This window comes from Taudactylus pleione, unplaced genomic scaffold, assembly GCF_031769625.1.
Source record: "Taudactylus pleione unplaced genomic scaffold, aTauple2 ptg000095l, whole genome shotgun sequence".
Taxonomy (NCBI): Eukaryota; Metazoa; Chordata; class Amphibia; order Anura; family Myobatrachidae; genus Taudactylus; species Taudactylus pleione.
Genome location: NW_028284497.1, coordinates 15,408,931 through 15,422,770, shown reverse-complemented (window position 1 = coordinate 15,422,770; position 13,840 = coordinate 15,408,931). Strand labels below are relative to the sequence as shown.

Here is a 13,840-nt window from a genome sequence, read left to right as displayed (position 1 = left end):
ATGTGCGTACGGATCATTTACATAGCCACCCCTTGATTTTAAACGAACGACCGCAAATAGCGTGCGGCTCTGAATGAGGGCCATTGTTCAATGGATAATGAATTTATACTTTAATTACAACAGAATAGGATGATGATTTTAAGAATTTTTTCAGTGAACCTGACATATTCCACTAAGATCACCCTTATTAAATAAATTCTTGCTAATGCCTATAAATGCAAAGATGCAATATTGAGTTAATGCCTTGCACTCCTAATAACAGCGGTCTGTTAAAGGTACAGTAGATTAGACCAACAAAGCCAGAAAATGACATCCTTGCCCTATATTTGTACCCAAACAAACAGCTTCATGAATGCAGGAGAAAACTCCTACACATGTATTAAAAGAGGTACTTTGTCTGTGAAACTGGATAGTAAACAGGTATTTACAGCACATACATTTTGCTATGCCCCTCTGCTCTTGGCCAGCCATTGTACTATAGACTGTGGTCAGCCTGGCAGCTGTTTTTTTGTCATTTGAATCACAATCCCTCCCCATTTCAGTAAAGATAAAGGAGCTCAGCGCTGTTGCCTTGTTTGGGAGGGGAGTCGCAGATTACAGGATATCTATTGTACACACAGTTTCAAACATTTCTTGATACTGGAGATTACAGGCCTAGCTGATGAAGTGTAAAATAGAAAACAATGAATTGATTACATTGAGAAATAGATCAGTCTGTGTACTAATGCTGACTCTAAACAAAGGCTCCACAGTGTTTGTCAGTGAAAATAGATTTGTTCATTTTGGCCTGCAACTGTACATAGTAATTATACCAAACCCTATGACAAGTTAATCCCTAATATACAAATGTAAATTTGTTCTAAAAGCATAAGCAATAACTAAAAATATATAGATGTACTTACAGACCCATTAGCCCCGGCCTGGCCAACCTGTGGCTCTCCAGCTGTTGTGACACTACAAGTCCCAGCACACCCTCCTACTGATTAGCTTGTAAAGCATACTGGGCCTTATAGTTTCACAACAGCTGGAAAGCCACAGGTTAGCCAGCCCTGCATTATGGAGCATACACATGGTCAGATTTGTCAGATCTGTCAGATTCGTCATATGAACGATTTTACCAAAGATTTGAACAATTTGAATGATTTTTGACTGCATTAAAATGAATGGAATCGTCCACGTCTGACTGCAAACACATCGGATGTCAGATATCGTTATTTGACCATCGGGAACGCGCATCATTCAAATTGTTCATCAGACAGATATGTCAGATGTGTCAGATTTTCCTTCAGATATGAACGATGGAACGAGTTTTTAAATCACCGTGTGTATGCTCCATAAGTCTATCTTTGCTCTAAAACTGTTTAAACTTTTTTTATTTAAAGTAACAAAATACAGCAATGTTGCAGTTTCCAGACACTAATGGAAACAAGCATGTGTAAAAAAAATGCCAGCTTGTAGCACCAACCATTGATTGCCCTCTGATCGCTAAGGACTGCTCCTTTTATGTTGGCCGCACATGTCAGGATCCTGCTGCTCAGCCTAAGAGCCAAATTTGGCAATTCATACAGGTGGCTAAATTGGACAAAATCCTGCCTGGCTGAGTGGTCTGATCACTCAGAGCTTGCTTGTACATACCTAATATAATTACACAGGGCAATAGTGGTCATCTTCCTACCACATTAAATAAGATACTTAATAATTATAGCAATGTTGTCAGGTTCAGGTATCACTTGTTTTTGGGATACACATATCAATACTGGGAAGACTTTCAGATACCACCTTCACCATTGCAATGTGTGTCAAGCATTAGATTGCATTACTATAAAAATTTTTATAAAAGTTATAACATATTATACATGGATACAAATATATTACATAAATAACAAGAACAAAAGAACTGCACAAATGAGCAAAGAGGTGTGGGCAACAATTGGTACATAAATCTACGAAATAAAACCTGTAGATGTTAGTGGGGAAACTGTAGTATAAAGCCAGCGACACATGCAGAATTGGGCAGTTGTTTTTATCCAAACTGTAAAGCATTATAACATGTGTTTTCCTTTCTAAATGTATCAAAATCCAATGGAATCTAGCTCATATGTGAAGTAATAAGGGAGTGTGTGCATCCAGATATATTTTGTGATCTTGTCATATGGCATGGTGTATAAACAATTGCATATGTGCAATTTGATCCTTCACATGTGTCCAGCTTTATGCCGTGCTTACATCAGCAAGGAGACTACATGCTAAAACTTAATTTTAAACCATAAAACATTTTATTTAAAAAGTATATTGATAGTACAATTGTAGAAGGACACCACTGATATAGCACAGTGTCTGACTCACCCACTATAATGCCACAGGCGCTCACTAGCCCAATCTCCTTCTTCAGAGCCACCCCACCCGCTCCTCCAGCACTTGAACCAGAGCCAGAATCCTGGGTTTGTTCTTCGGGGATCTTTTCAGCACTGGTTCGCAGTCGGGCACCCTCCGCCATCTTTCTTGACTACTGGTTGTCAGAAACAAAGAGTTTCTTATCCACCAGACCTGTGCGAGGGAAGATGGCATGAATAAAACCAAGTAATAAATGTATTTATATTGCCTGGCATGGAAACTGCAATATGGGCTTCATTATCATATATATGTTACAATCATTATCTTGCCACAAACCTGTAATTCATGTATCGACCCTCACCATGAGGGATCAACATGGACTTTGGTACATGAGGTCCTAATGACAGTGAGATTTCAGTGAGTTACTGTAAGTGCAATATTTTCAGAATATATTTTACTGTACACTACATTAAAAAAAAGAGTGTGTATCCTACAAAATATAGGATACACATGTAAATGATTAAAAACACAATAAAATATTAAGTTACATTTTTCTGTATTATTGATCTGTAATGTGTGACTTTTCCCCAGCAGGTACATCTCACCTAGTGCTATCCTGACTATCCTCACTGAAGCTGACTGTCCGATTCTCTGCACAATGGAAACACTATAAGGTAACTAGTGAGTATACACTTAACTATTGTTCTGCAAAACAGTCAAAAAGTCTGTAGGGAAGAGGACGGGGGAGAGATTCAGGATTTACTGGAATGAGATGACAAATATTTGATTAAAGTTTAAGTAGTTTTTGCAGATTTTGCCTGTCATATTTAAGAGGGCAATAATAGTAAATGCATAATCAGGCTTATTTTGCCTTAAATATTATTACCCTTTTAAATCTGGCAAAATCCATTGCTAATTGAAAATACCTCTAAATCATAAACAAGTCTTATAGTAGTGTCTAACTTTGTAGGATGGTTTAGTATGCTAGTTGTCATTTCTTACTTGTCAGTAGGGATGTGCAGGCTCGGATAGGTTCGAGTTTGCACGTGGAGTTCGGATTTTTCCCTCCAAAAAAACGGAACTCAGAACGAGGCAAAACGTCATCTTACATGGACGAACATCATCATTCCTGGACAAAAGACCAGGAATGATGATGTTCGTCCATGTAAGATGACGTTTTGCCTCGTTCTGAGTTCCGTTTTTTTGGAGGGAAAAATCCGAACTCCACGTGCAAACTCGAACCTATCCGAGCCTGCACATCCCTACTTGTCAGTAGAGCTTTTATGAGAGAATTATTAAGAAGTTGTTGGATCCATGTCATATATCTGTGAAAATCTACAGAAGATCTATGGAAGGGATGTACTTTGCTGAAAAATGCAGTCAAACCTCCAAAAATGGTGTTTCTGTAGGTTTGACCGCATTTCCCGTACGCACCAAGCTCCAGAAAGCAGAACTTTCCGGAGCTTGGTCCCAATAGGCAATGCCATCTGAAGATGGCGTTGCCTAATAGAAGCCTATGGGCCGCTTTTCAGAGTTTTCCCTAAATAGGATCCAATAGGATCCCTCCCAAGATCCCCAGCGTCTTGCGCATATGCTGGCTGACAACCTTGCATGCACAGAGGGACTCCTGGATCATAAACCCGGAAGACCCCACACCACAAAGGACAGCTCTTATCAGGAGAGCAGTCCTTTGCTTAAATCATCATGCATACAGCATTACTAAATGACAGTATGCATGTGATCACTGGTGAGATGCATCACATCCAAAATGTGATGCTTGATGCATCCTGCCCTATATTTTACCAGCTTATTTAAATGTCATTAAATAAAATAATAATTGGAATGAGGTATTTTCATCAGCCAATAAAGCAATTTGCTCTCTGTATATACAATACAGTATCACTCAATTTGAGAGAGCATCGTGGCAATCACTTACTAATTATAGTTATATGTAGTTAATTGAAGTTATAGATTTAGACGTGTAACGAGTACAATATGAATATAACAGCAGAGTCTACCTTCATCATTTATCAGGCACCTTGTATTACATTTATATTGGCACATCACAATATGACATACATGCTATATACTATCACATCCAGCGGAGTGCACCCAGACTCGGTGCTTTTAGCAATTGTTACAATCTGCCTGTTCCACCTACTGGAATCCCATTCCTGCCACTCTCACATACTGTATATGGGGTGTAAATACACAGCAATGTTACCCACTCTGAGTGTGCTCCGGGCACAGGTAGGCACCAGCCTGGTTCCCAACACATTACTCGCTACGGGAATACCACAGGGCGACCTCGGCATTTAAACGAAACAGCCATCGGGTAATCCGATCTGACCCGTACTCACCAGATCCTAGCCGCTTGTCTCAGGGCGCCCACTGCATCTCTCCCGGATTAGGGTGCCTGCGACCGGATCACTGGTCTTCGTCGGTGATGTGTCAGAGCTGTGTCATCCTATGGGATCTAGTACGGGGCCAGTGTCTTGGCGTCGGTGGTTACCATGTATTTATTCCCTGCTGTTGATGCCGCTCTGTCTGTGCAGCGCCTCCTGTGTACACCTGCAGCTTCTCTCCTCCATGCACTCAGCAGTGTTTGTCTCTCCTATTGCTGCTGCCCGTCAGCCTTATACTGTTTGTGCGCTGCAGGCTCCGCCCTCTCGAAACCTGCCAGACAAAAACCCAGATGCTGAGACACATCCATGTCCTGCTTCCTCACCCAGATGTGTAGGGAATCCTTTATTTACCCCACTTCCCTAATAGCAAATTGTCCTGTGCTGTCTCCCTGAGACATGCTGCTGCCAGTCTCCAGCCATAGGGTCTCCTCTGCACACATGAGAAAACCTGGCACTGTTAAGCCTCACACTAAGCTGATGTCCCTTTAGGGACAGTAAGGTTCGGTGGCACTATAAAAAAAAATCCCTATGGTCACAGACATATATCCTTAGTGTTTCCCTGAAACAAAAGCTTCCCTCCTTGCAGAGACTTGTAAATCACAGAACTTCAACTGACAAAAATAATTCAAAGAACTGAAATAAACAAAACAGTGAAACAAAAGAAGGAACTTCTCTACGGGAGCACCAAAATCTCCGGGATACTGGGAGCATTTGGGGGTCACAGCTTTCCTGGATATGAACTTGTGGGTCTGATATTGTTCCGCCTTTTGTTTTACTCTCTTGGTTTAGGCCGGTTGTTTGCTTTTTTAATAATGATTATGAATCCTTTTTGGCATCTCCAAGAAGCCATGTATATTTTCCTTGGCCCATTAATAGCTATCACATATCACAAAGAATAAAGCTTTTTACAGAACCCATACAGCTTCCAGGATTTTATCTTTCAGTCACAATTCTTGAAACATGACGTGTTTCTTTCTCCTTTTACTTCCAAAGCACATCATAGCTGTGAGACATACAGAATCCATTGTCCAATTTGTGTACACTGCTCTGGACATGGTACTATTTTAGTCTCTCACCAAGTAAATAGTTCACATCTCAGTGAATTGGTAAAATATGTTTAACATGCATCTACTAAGTGTAAACTATTTTTGGACAATGACAAATGAAACAGTCCAGAGAAGTGCACATACAGAAGACAAATGTGGATGATAAATATTTCCATGACTACAATATCCTTGGGATATAGAGGACAGATCAGACAATGACAAGAGGCCTGAAATACATGATTCTATGTAAAACTGATTATATCTTGTTTATCCATCCTTCTGGGGTTTGTGTATGCTCTTTAACAAACAAAATGCCTCAAGAGTGTAAATGTTTGTGTACTAAACAGAAGCTAGGAATCTGGAGAGACAGCGAAACATTCACACTTAGGGGTCTATTTATCAAAGGCACATAAACCCCTAAATCTATTTATCAAGCCAAAATCATGTGTAAATCTGCTGTTTCCACATAATTAAGGCACTTTTCTGAATCATGGCAATTGACCAAAAGCAAAACGCAGGAGAAATCAGTTATATGAACAATGGTAGAATGAGATAGATAGAATACAATGAGAGATAGGTAGAAAGCAATGAGCAGAAAATCTTAATTTAAGAGGGAGCTTGATAAATAGATCCCTAGGGCATATTTATCAAAGGAGGAAGAGAACTACAGTACATGCAAAAATGGCAATTTTGAACAGATTTAGGATTTCACCCTTCTTATCAATCCCTGCAGTTTGTGATGACCATTGCTGGCTGTAGCTTGTCCTTGCCATTGCAGGGCTCACAGCTTATTTAACCAATTAACTAGATAACACTTTTTCCAAAAATGCTACTAAATAGTTGATTATCAAATTATGTAAATAATAGCTATTTATACCTGATGCAGTATAATTTTTTCAACAAATATGCAGACTTGGTAATAAAAATATACTGATTTAGGGGCGCATTTGCAATGCGATCTGGGCATGACATTACCGCCCATGATTGCACTGCAAAATGCGATCATAGCACCAGGATGTATCATCTGGCACACGCAGGGACAGGCTGCCACACATGTGGCAGCCATTGCTGGGGAGGGTTCCGGGGAAACACTCTGCCGGCTAATTATGCGATGTGTAACTCATAGGCTACAGCGGTTAATGCCATCTTCAGATGGTGTTAGCTGATGAGGCTAATCTCCAGGGTGCATCACAGTCCGGAAGTTTGTAAATTTGGCAGCATCGCATCCCCCATAGAAACATATAGGGGATGAGGCTGCCAGCGGGAATGAAAAGATCGCAGCAGGTATCGGAGCTGGGAGCAACTTAGTATTTGCGGTTAACCCCCCAAAACGTGTTTTCGAAGATTAAGCCGCAAATATATACGATAAATGGGCCCCTTAGGGTTATAAAGTTTTATTCTTGAGGATTGCCCATCACCGCTGTGACTCTGCCTGGGAGAAGAGGAGTGCCTGGGGGGAGGTGTGGCTGGACGGAGCTCAGAGCCTCACGCTGGGTACACACTGACTGATATATTGGCCGATCAATTGATCACTCGATCTGCAGATATATCGCTTAGGTGTGTACCCACCTTAAGACTGTGAGAGATCCTGTTAGGATTACTGATCACAGTCTGGGTGGAAAGCGGTGCAGGCAGCCCGAGGCTGCCTTGAGCCCTGTGAGGTTGGGCTGCGTGAAGACTGTATCCAAGCAGGCCCATCTGAGCCATCCTGTGAGGATCACCCTTTGCTGTGCCCGGGGAGGGAGGAGGGTAGTGTGGAGGATTGGAGGGAGCCAAGGGGCAGCACTGCCTCCTGACTTGGCGGCTGCTGGAAGATCACCTTCCAGCGGCCGCCGGTGGGCTTTTCTGACATGGTCGGATCTGATGTAACCACGTCAGGAAAGGGCTTAAAAAGGACAGCATTAGCTGTCCTCTTATGTTGCCACTATCCCAAGATGGTGATAGCATATGTGGTAACAAGAAAAATGCTTTATTGTTCAAATTTTAAAGTATAAATATTTGGAATAAGCACCTGGAAGCCTGAGATAGGCTCCATTATTGGGTAACAGAGGCTCAGAAGAGACTCCAACTGGCCACCTATGAAGTATGTTTGAGCGGTGAAAGGAAGTCTGTAACTTAAGGGCTATTTGATAAATAGGCCCCTAAGAGTGACTTGGCAATGTAACATAATAGATAGGCTTCCCTTGGCATATATAAGAAAACAATTCATTACATACAGTGAAGGCTTGATCAATACTTTGGGATCTATTTACTAAGCAGTGTTAGGAGACAGAGTGAAAAGTGATAAGAAAGTGATAAGGTACCAGCCAATCAGCTCCCAACTGTCATCTCACAGGCTGTGTTTGAAAAATGGCAGTTGGGTGCTGATTGGCTGGCACCTTATCACTTTCTTATCATTTTTCACTCTGTCTCCTAACACTGCTTAGTAAATAGACCCCTTTGTATTTGAGTAAACATCCCTTTGAAACAGAAAATTACATTAGTTTTCTTTGTAAAGCAGACTGTTTATGCATAATATGTGCATCTAGTATAGTTTTTCTTTTGCAATTTTAGCACCTATTAACTACACTCACATTTAATAATTTGTATCCTATCTTTGGCAATAAATAATTTGCAGAAAATTGTTAATAACAGTTTCTGATGTTTAGTTCAGGTAGCCCTGGGCAAGGCAGTTGTTTCTTTAACACTAGAGAAAATGCTCCAATCGAGCATTGGTGCTCTAATCATTGCACACACCCAGCGATAGCCAGAGCTGAAACTAGGGGGGGCAGGGCTGGTGCTACCATTACACAACCTTAGGCAGCCGCCTAAGGGTGCCGGCCACTGCAGGGCGCCGCTGAGTCCACAAAAAGAAATGGCATAATTCATTGCTGAGTGGCATATAATGAATTTGTGGCACAGCTGTGTGGCATATAATGAATTTGTGGCACAGCTGTGTGGCATATTATGAATTTGCAGCAGTGTTATGAGGTACATTATGATTTTGGCGCTCTGTTGTGTGTAATATTCTATATAGTATATTATGAACTTGCAGCAATGTTATGAGGTACATTATGATTTTTGCGCTCTGCTGTGTGTAATATTCTATATAGTATAATATGAATTTGGGACACTGCTGTGTGGCATGTTATATAACTGAGGAGATTGATGTGTGGCATATTATGAATTGGAGGGAGCAGCGGCGGTTGGTGAAAATCGGCGCCGTAACTAGGGTAGTGCGACCAGTGCCATGGCACAGGGCACCGCAGGGAAGGGGGCGCTGTTTGGGCCTGTCAATTTTCCTGTTTGTTATCATTCTCACTTATAGCTTCCTCTTCTTTCATCCCCAGCATCTCCTGGCTGCCCCAAGAGTACCCCTATATCTTCCCTGGCCCTTCCCCATGAAGCCATGGCCCTTTTTCAGGGGCACTATCTTATGTCCCTAATTAAAAAATGGGGGGGGCACCAATGCTTCTCTGGCACAGGGCACCAAAAAGTCTAGTTACGGCTCTGGTGGAAATGTTGCCTAGGGCACCCAGAAACCTTGCATCGGCCATGTAAGAGGGATATTATTTACCAGTTATTCATATAGTGTAAGAATATTTGGCCACTCACACTAGAGTTAAACATTGTCAGGAGCCAATTTAACTAACAGTATATTTTTGGATTATAGGAGGAAGCTGATGAAACCCACGCAAACACAGGGATAATATACAAACTCCACACAGTTAGGGCTGTGGTGGGAATTAAACCGATGACCTCAGTGCTGTGGGCCAGCAATGCTAACCATTACACCAGGGGTGGGGAACCTTTTTCCTGCCAAGGGCCATTTTGATATATATAACATTATTCACGGGTCAGCCGCAGGCCACTCCCCCTCCACTTGTCATCACATGGGGGCGGGGCCACAATCACAGGTGATTACAGCAATGCCCAGAGCATCCTGAGGATGCTCCGGGGAGCTGTAAGGGCAGCGGTGTGACCATCTGAAGTGTCCTAAGGACGGTCCAGGTGGCACTGCTGCATAGATTCTGGCTAGCAGAAAAAAGCTCAGAGGGCCAGACCAATTGATTCCGCAGGCCTTATACGGCCCCCAGGCCTGAGGTTCCCCATTCCTGCATTACACCAACCGGAGATGTACTATAGCAGCACTTATCATGCTGCTATAGCTCTTTCTGTTTCGTCTCTTATCGAGGTGAAGTAAGAAGCAATAACAGCGAGATGTGTTAACATCTCGGCTGCTGGAATGGGGGAGAGAAAACTCCCCCCTCTGGCGATTTATGCAAGTCCCCCACCGCATTAGTCTAATGCATATGCACTACATCTTGTCTCCTGGCTGGCCCCAGTGTACATGCATGAGATCCCACAAACACTGCAATATCGTTTGTGCACAGGGGCTGCCACGGATGGCGCCGCAGCTTAGTGTACATACTGGCCGGTATAATATTTTTCAATAACATCTGATGTTTCATCGCCATACAATGTGTCTAATAATGCTGCTTATAGCACATTTGGCACTTACCACCTCTTTGTACATCTCCCCCTACTTCATTTAACACCATTTTATTGATTAAGCGATTTTCTCTCCCCCACCCTCCTCCATGATTTTATTAATAATTTGTAGACATTTTCTCTCCACCCTTTATATCTATTTATTGATTTTGTGCCTCCACCACATCACCCTTCGATTACTTATTTCTTATTTACATGGTCCTTTCTTTTCTATCTTCTTCCTCTGTTCTTCTAATTCTGTTTTTCATTTGCACTTCACTGGGCTGGCCGAGCAATTCCTCATTGCTGCTCCTTCACTCTCTAGGGTGAGACATCTCGTGCGCCATCCATAAGTGTAAACAGCTGGAGGAGGAAGTAAGCTGGCACGGCATCTGGGTGTGTCATCATCAACTGTGTTAGGCGGTGTGTTATCCAATACGCTGGGTGGGTGTGGTCAGGGCTGCCAAGAGAAATCCTGGCCCCGGTACAGCCACTTCCCGGGCCCCCACTGGAGGGGCTGTGGCCACAGCATGTTAGGAGCAAGGCTGCACCTCTTTGGGTGCGTGTCTATTTCATCAGCATGAGGGCACAGTAGTGTCTAAATCCCCTTCACGGAGAGAACCCTGATATCATCAGCCAATGTCCAGCATCATTCCCTACCATCCAAGTGGGGATAGAGGGGGAATATAACCATGTGCCGAGCGTAGCGAGCCACCGAGCCCGCGAGGGGACAACTTTCTTCTTTAGGTGGCGACAACTTTCTTCTTTAGGTGGTCTGAATGTGCATGAAACTGCACTTCCGCCCTCACGTCGCTTCCAGGTCCCTAGCATGAAAGGGACATAAGCTCTACCATGAGACACCCAATTAGCAGCAACTTTATTGAAACCAGACTGCCTTTCTGTAATCCCGGACCCTCCCACCCAGTCCTGCCCACCGCTCGCCCCGGAGCCTGGAAGTGGTGCCTGGTGCCCGGCCGTGCCTGCTGTGAGACTGAGCCTTCGCTCCGCAGCGGCGCGGCTGCAATGCAACAAGTTAGTGGCAGTAAGACAGTGTGGCCGGTGACCCCCCAACACCCCCCTTCCCCACACGAACTACCACCTCCGGGGAGTGCATAAGAATAAAAAAGTAGGTAGGGAGAAAAAGAACGTAAAACGGTGGTTTGCTGCAGGCAGCCCGGGCCCCCTGCCATGTCCGGGCCCGGGTAATCTGTACCTGCTCCCCCCTCTCTCGGCGCCCCTGGGTGTGGTATAAGAGATCGACAGGTATTAGGTTGACAATGAATAAGTTGAAACCAAATGGTTGACAGGCAATAGGTCAACAGGATCAAATGGTTGACTGACAAAAGGTCGACAGATACAAAAAGTCAACAGGGACAAATGGTCGACACACATATGGTCGACACAAAAAATGGTCAACACTTTTTTTTTTACATGTTAAGCCTAATCCTAAACCTTCCCCTAGTGCCTAACGCAGAGGGTCCCAAACTTTTTTGAATCACTGCGCCCTTGAGTAACAGCATTGTTTTCACGGCATCCCTAAGCCAAACTTTTGCTATTGAGAAATTCAGAAAAAAATTTAGTAAGTAATAAAGTGAAGTAAACTGCTTACCTGTCATCCTTAGGTTCAGTTATGTGGTAATGGACAGGTTTGAGCTTCTGTTTGTCTACATATTTACATTACATTGACCATAACTAATATGATTTAGTGCTGGACCACCAACCTGAGGCACCCCTGCAAGTGCAGTGTCCTGAGGCACCCCAGGGTGCCACGGTACACAGTTTGGGAACCACTACCCTAACCCTGACATTCTCCCTGGTGCCTAACCCTATCCCTCCCCCAAGTGCCGAAAAACCTAAACCTATAAAATAAATACAAATTTGGTGTCGACCTTTTTACTGTTGATGTCATCCAGATACCGCTGGGTGGTGCACGGCCCTGCAATTCTACATGATCAGTTGGGCACCGGTATGGGCTAGGGCAGCGGCCGTGCTACCCTTAGGACATTGCACCACCCTCGCTACAGCCAAGATCCACGTGACAGGAACTTTGCTCAATCCATGGAAAAACTCCACCTTGTTTCCTTTCACATGGAGAACAAAGAAAATGATAGTATAACAGATAAATATAAATATGTAAATCAACACGGATATGGACAGGGTAAGAGTAGACGACATGGATTCGGGTTCTCACCATAATTATTATTTTTTATTTAACATTTATCTGGAATGTTATGATCGACTAACTTTGATGTATATTGGTTATGTATTCCAGAAATGTATAATGTTGTATTTCCATTGCATGTACCTGTACTATAATTGATATTTCTTATGCTTGTAATTGATATGCTTCAATAAAGAAGAAAATGTGATTTAAAAAAAGTAAATCAGATTAAAATAAACGGGCTATAGAACTGTTTCTAAATTTGGGGGCAAATCTACGCATGATTTTATTACTCACTTACCTTTGTATATATCTCATCAGATTTTAGTAATATTTTTCAGCGACAATTTTCTTACCAACAATACAAATTCCAAACACTGCCCCATAAGGAGGGAGTTGACCCAACAGTCAGGTGCGTCATCATCCATTGCGCAGGGCTGTGCACAGACCTTCAATTCATACGCAGTGTGCACATGCAATGTAAAAGCTCTTTTTAAACATTGTTGCAGCAGTTTTAGAGGTTTTACATAAATGTTTTTTTTTACTGCCAATCACACGTATTCATCATCAATGTTACACTTACACTACGGTCAGAGCACCACCAATTCAAAGCCCTCCATATGTTTTTGCAGCGCCGTAACTAGGGGTCCCTGGTGCAAACCACAAACCCTCCACATGACGTCATATGGAGAAGTAGGACCACAATCGCCGGGAATTACAGCAATGCCCGAAGCATCCTTAGGATGCCCCGGGGGGCTGTCAGGACAGCAAAGTGCATGTTTAAAGCGTCCCAAGGATGCTCAAGGAGGCACTGCTGCAGAGATTCTGGCTGCAGGGTGCCATACCAGATACCCTGCTAGCCAGATGCAGGGGCTGTGGGTGAGCGGCGGTGCTGCCCACAGGGCTCTGCACTCTGTACAGTGGCACCACACGCACACCCCTAGTTACGATCCTGTGTTTATGTTTGCAACTGGTCCCCGGCCATTGTAGTCACAATTTGCAACTACACACCCACACTTCTCTCCTGGAATTTTCAAGAGGCTCCCGAATCTCGAGTGGCACTTTCGTATGCCTGGAGGAGTGAGCAAATCTCTTGGAGTGAAGAGGGCGGTCAATGATGTGATTCATACTGAATTGCATCATCATGTCCCTCATTTCACAATGTAGGCAATCGCAGCATTGTGTAGCAGGGGTGGGTCCACTAATGGACCAACACCACCCAGCTCTGCCCACTTTGCCACACCATGCCGATCGCAGAGCTGCCCTCGCCGCCCCTTCCCGTAGGGAGCAGTAGGGGACAGCCAGTAAGTCGCCAACCCCTACTGTATCTTTACTTCTTAGCTTGTATGGAGTGGAAGCAGCATCTTCTGCTCTCACCCTGAGAGTGTGGAACTGGGTTGTGACATTATTATATTTCCTGAAAC

General features: G+C 43.5%; 1 protein-coding gene across 1 annotated transcript in view; it reads right to left on the bottom strand.

The window, feature by feature from the left end:
- Positions 1-4,965, bottom strand: part of SLC7A8 (solute carrier family 7 member 8) — a 48,381-nt gene extending 43,416 nt beyond the window's left edge. The window contains exons 1-2 of the mRNA XM_088470004.1: positions 4,695-4,965; positions 2,347-2,547 (exon numbers count right to left, since the gene is read on the bottom strand). Coding sequence (XP_088326130.1) covers positions 2,347-2,497 — 151 coding nt within the window. The 5' untranslated portion in view covers positions 2,498-2,547; positions 4,695-4,965. The remainder of the gene's footprint in view (positions 1-2,346; positions 2,548-4,694) is intronic.
- Between the last annotated feature and the right edge of the window lie 8,875 nt (positions 4,966-13,840).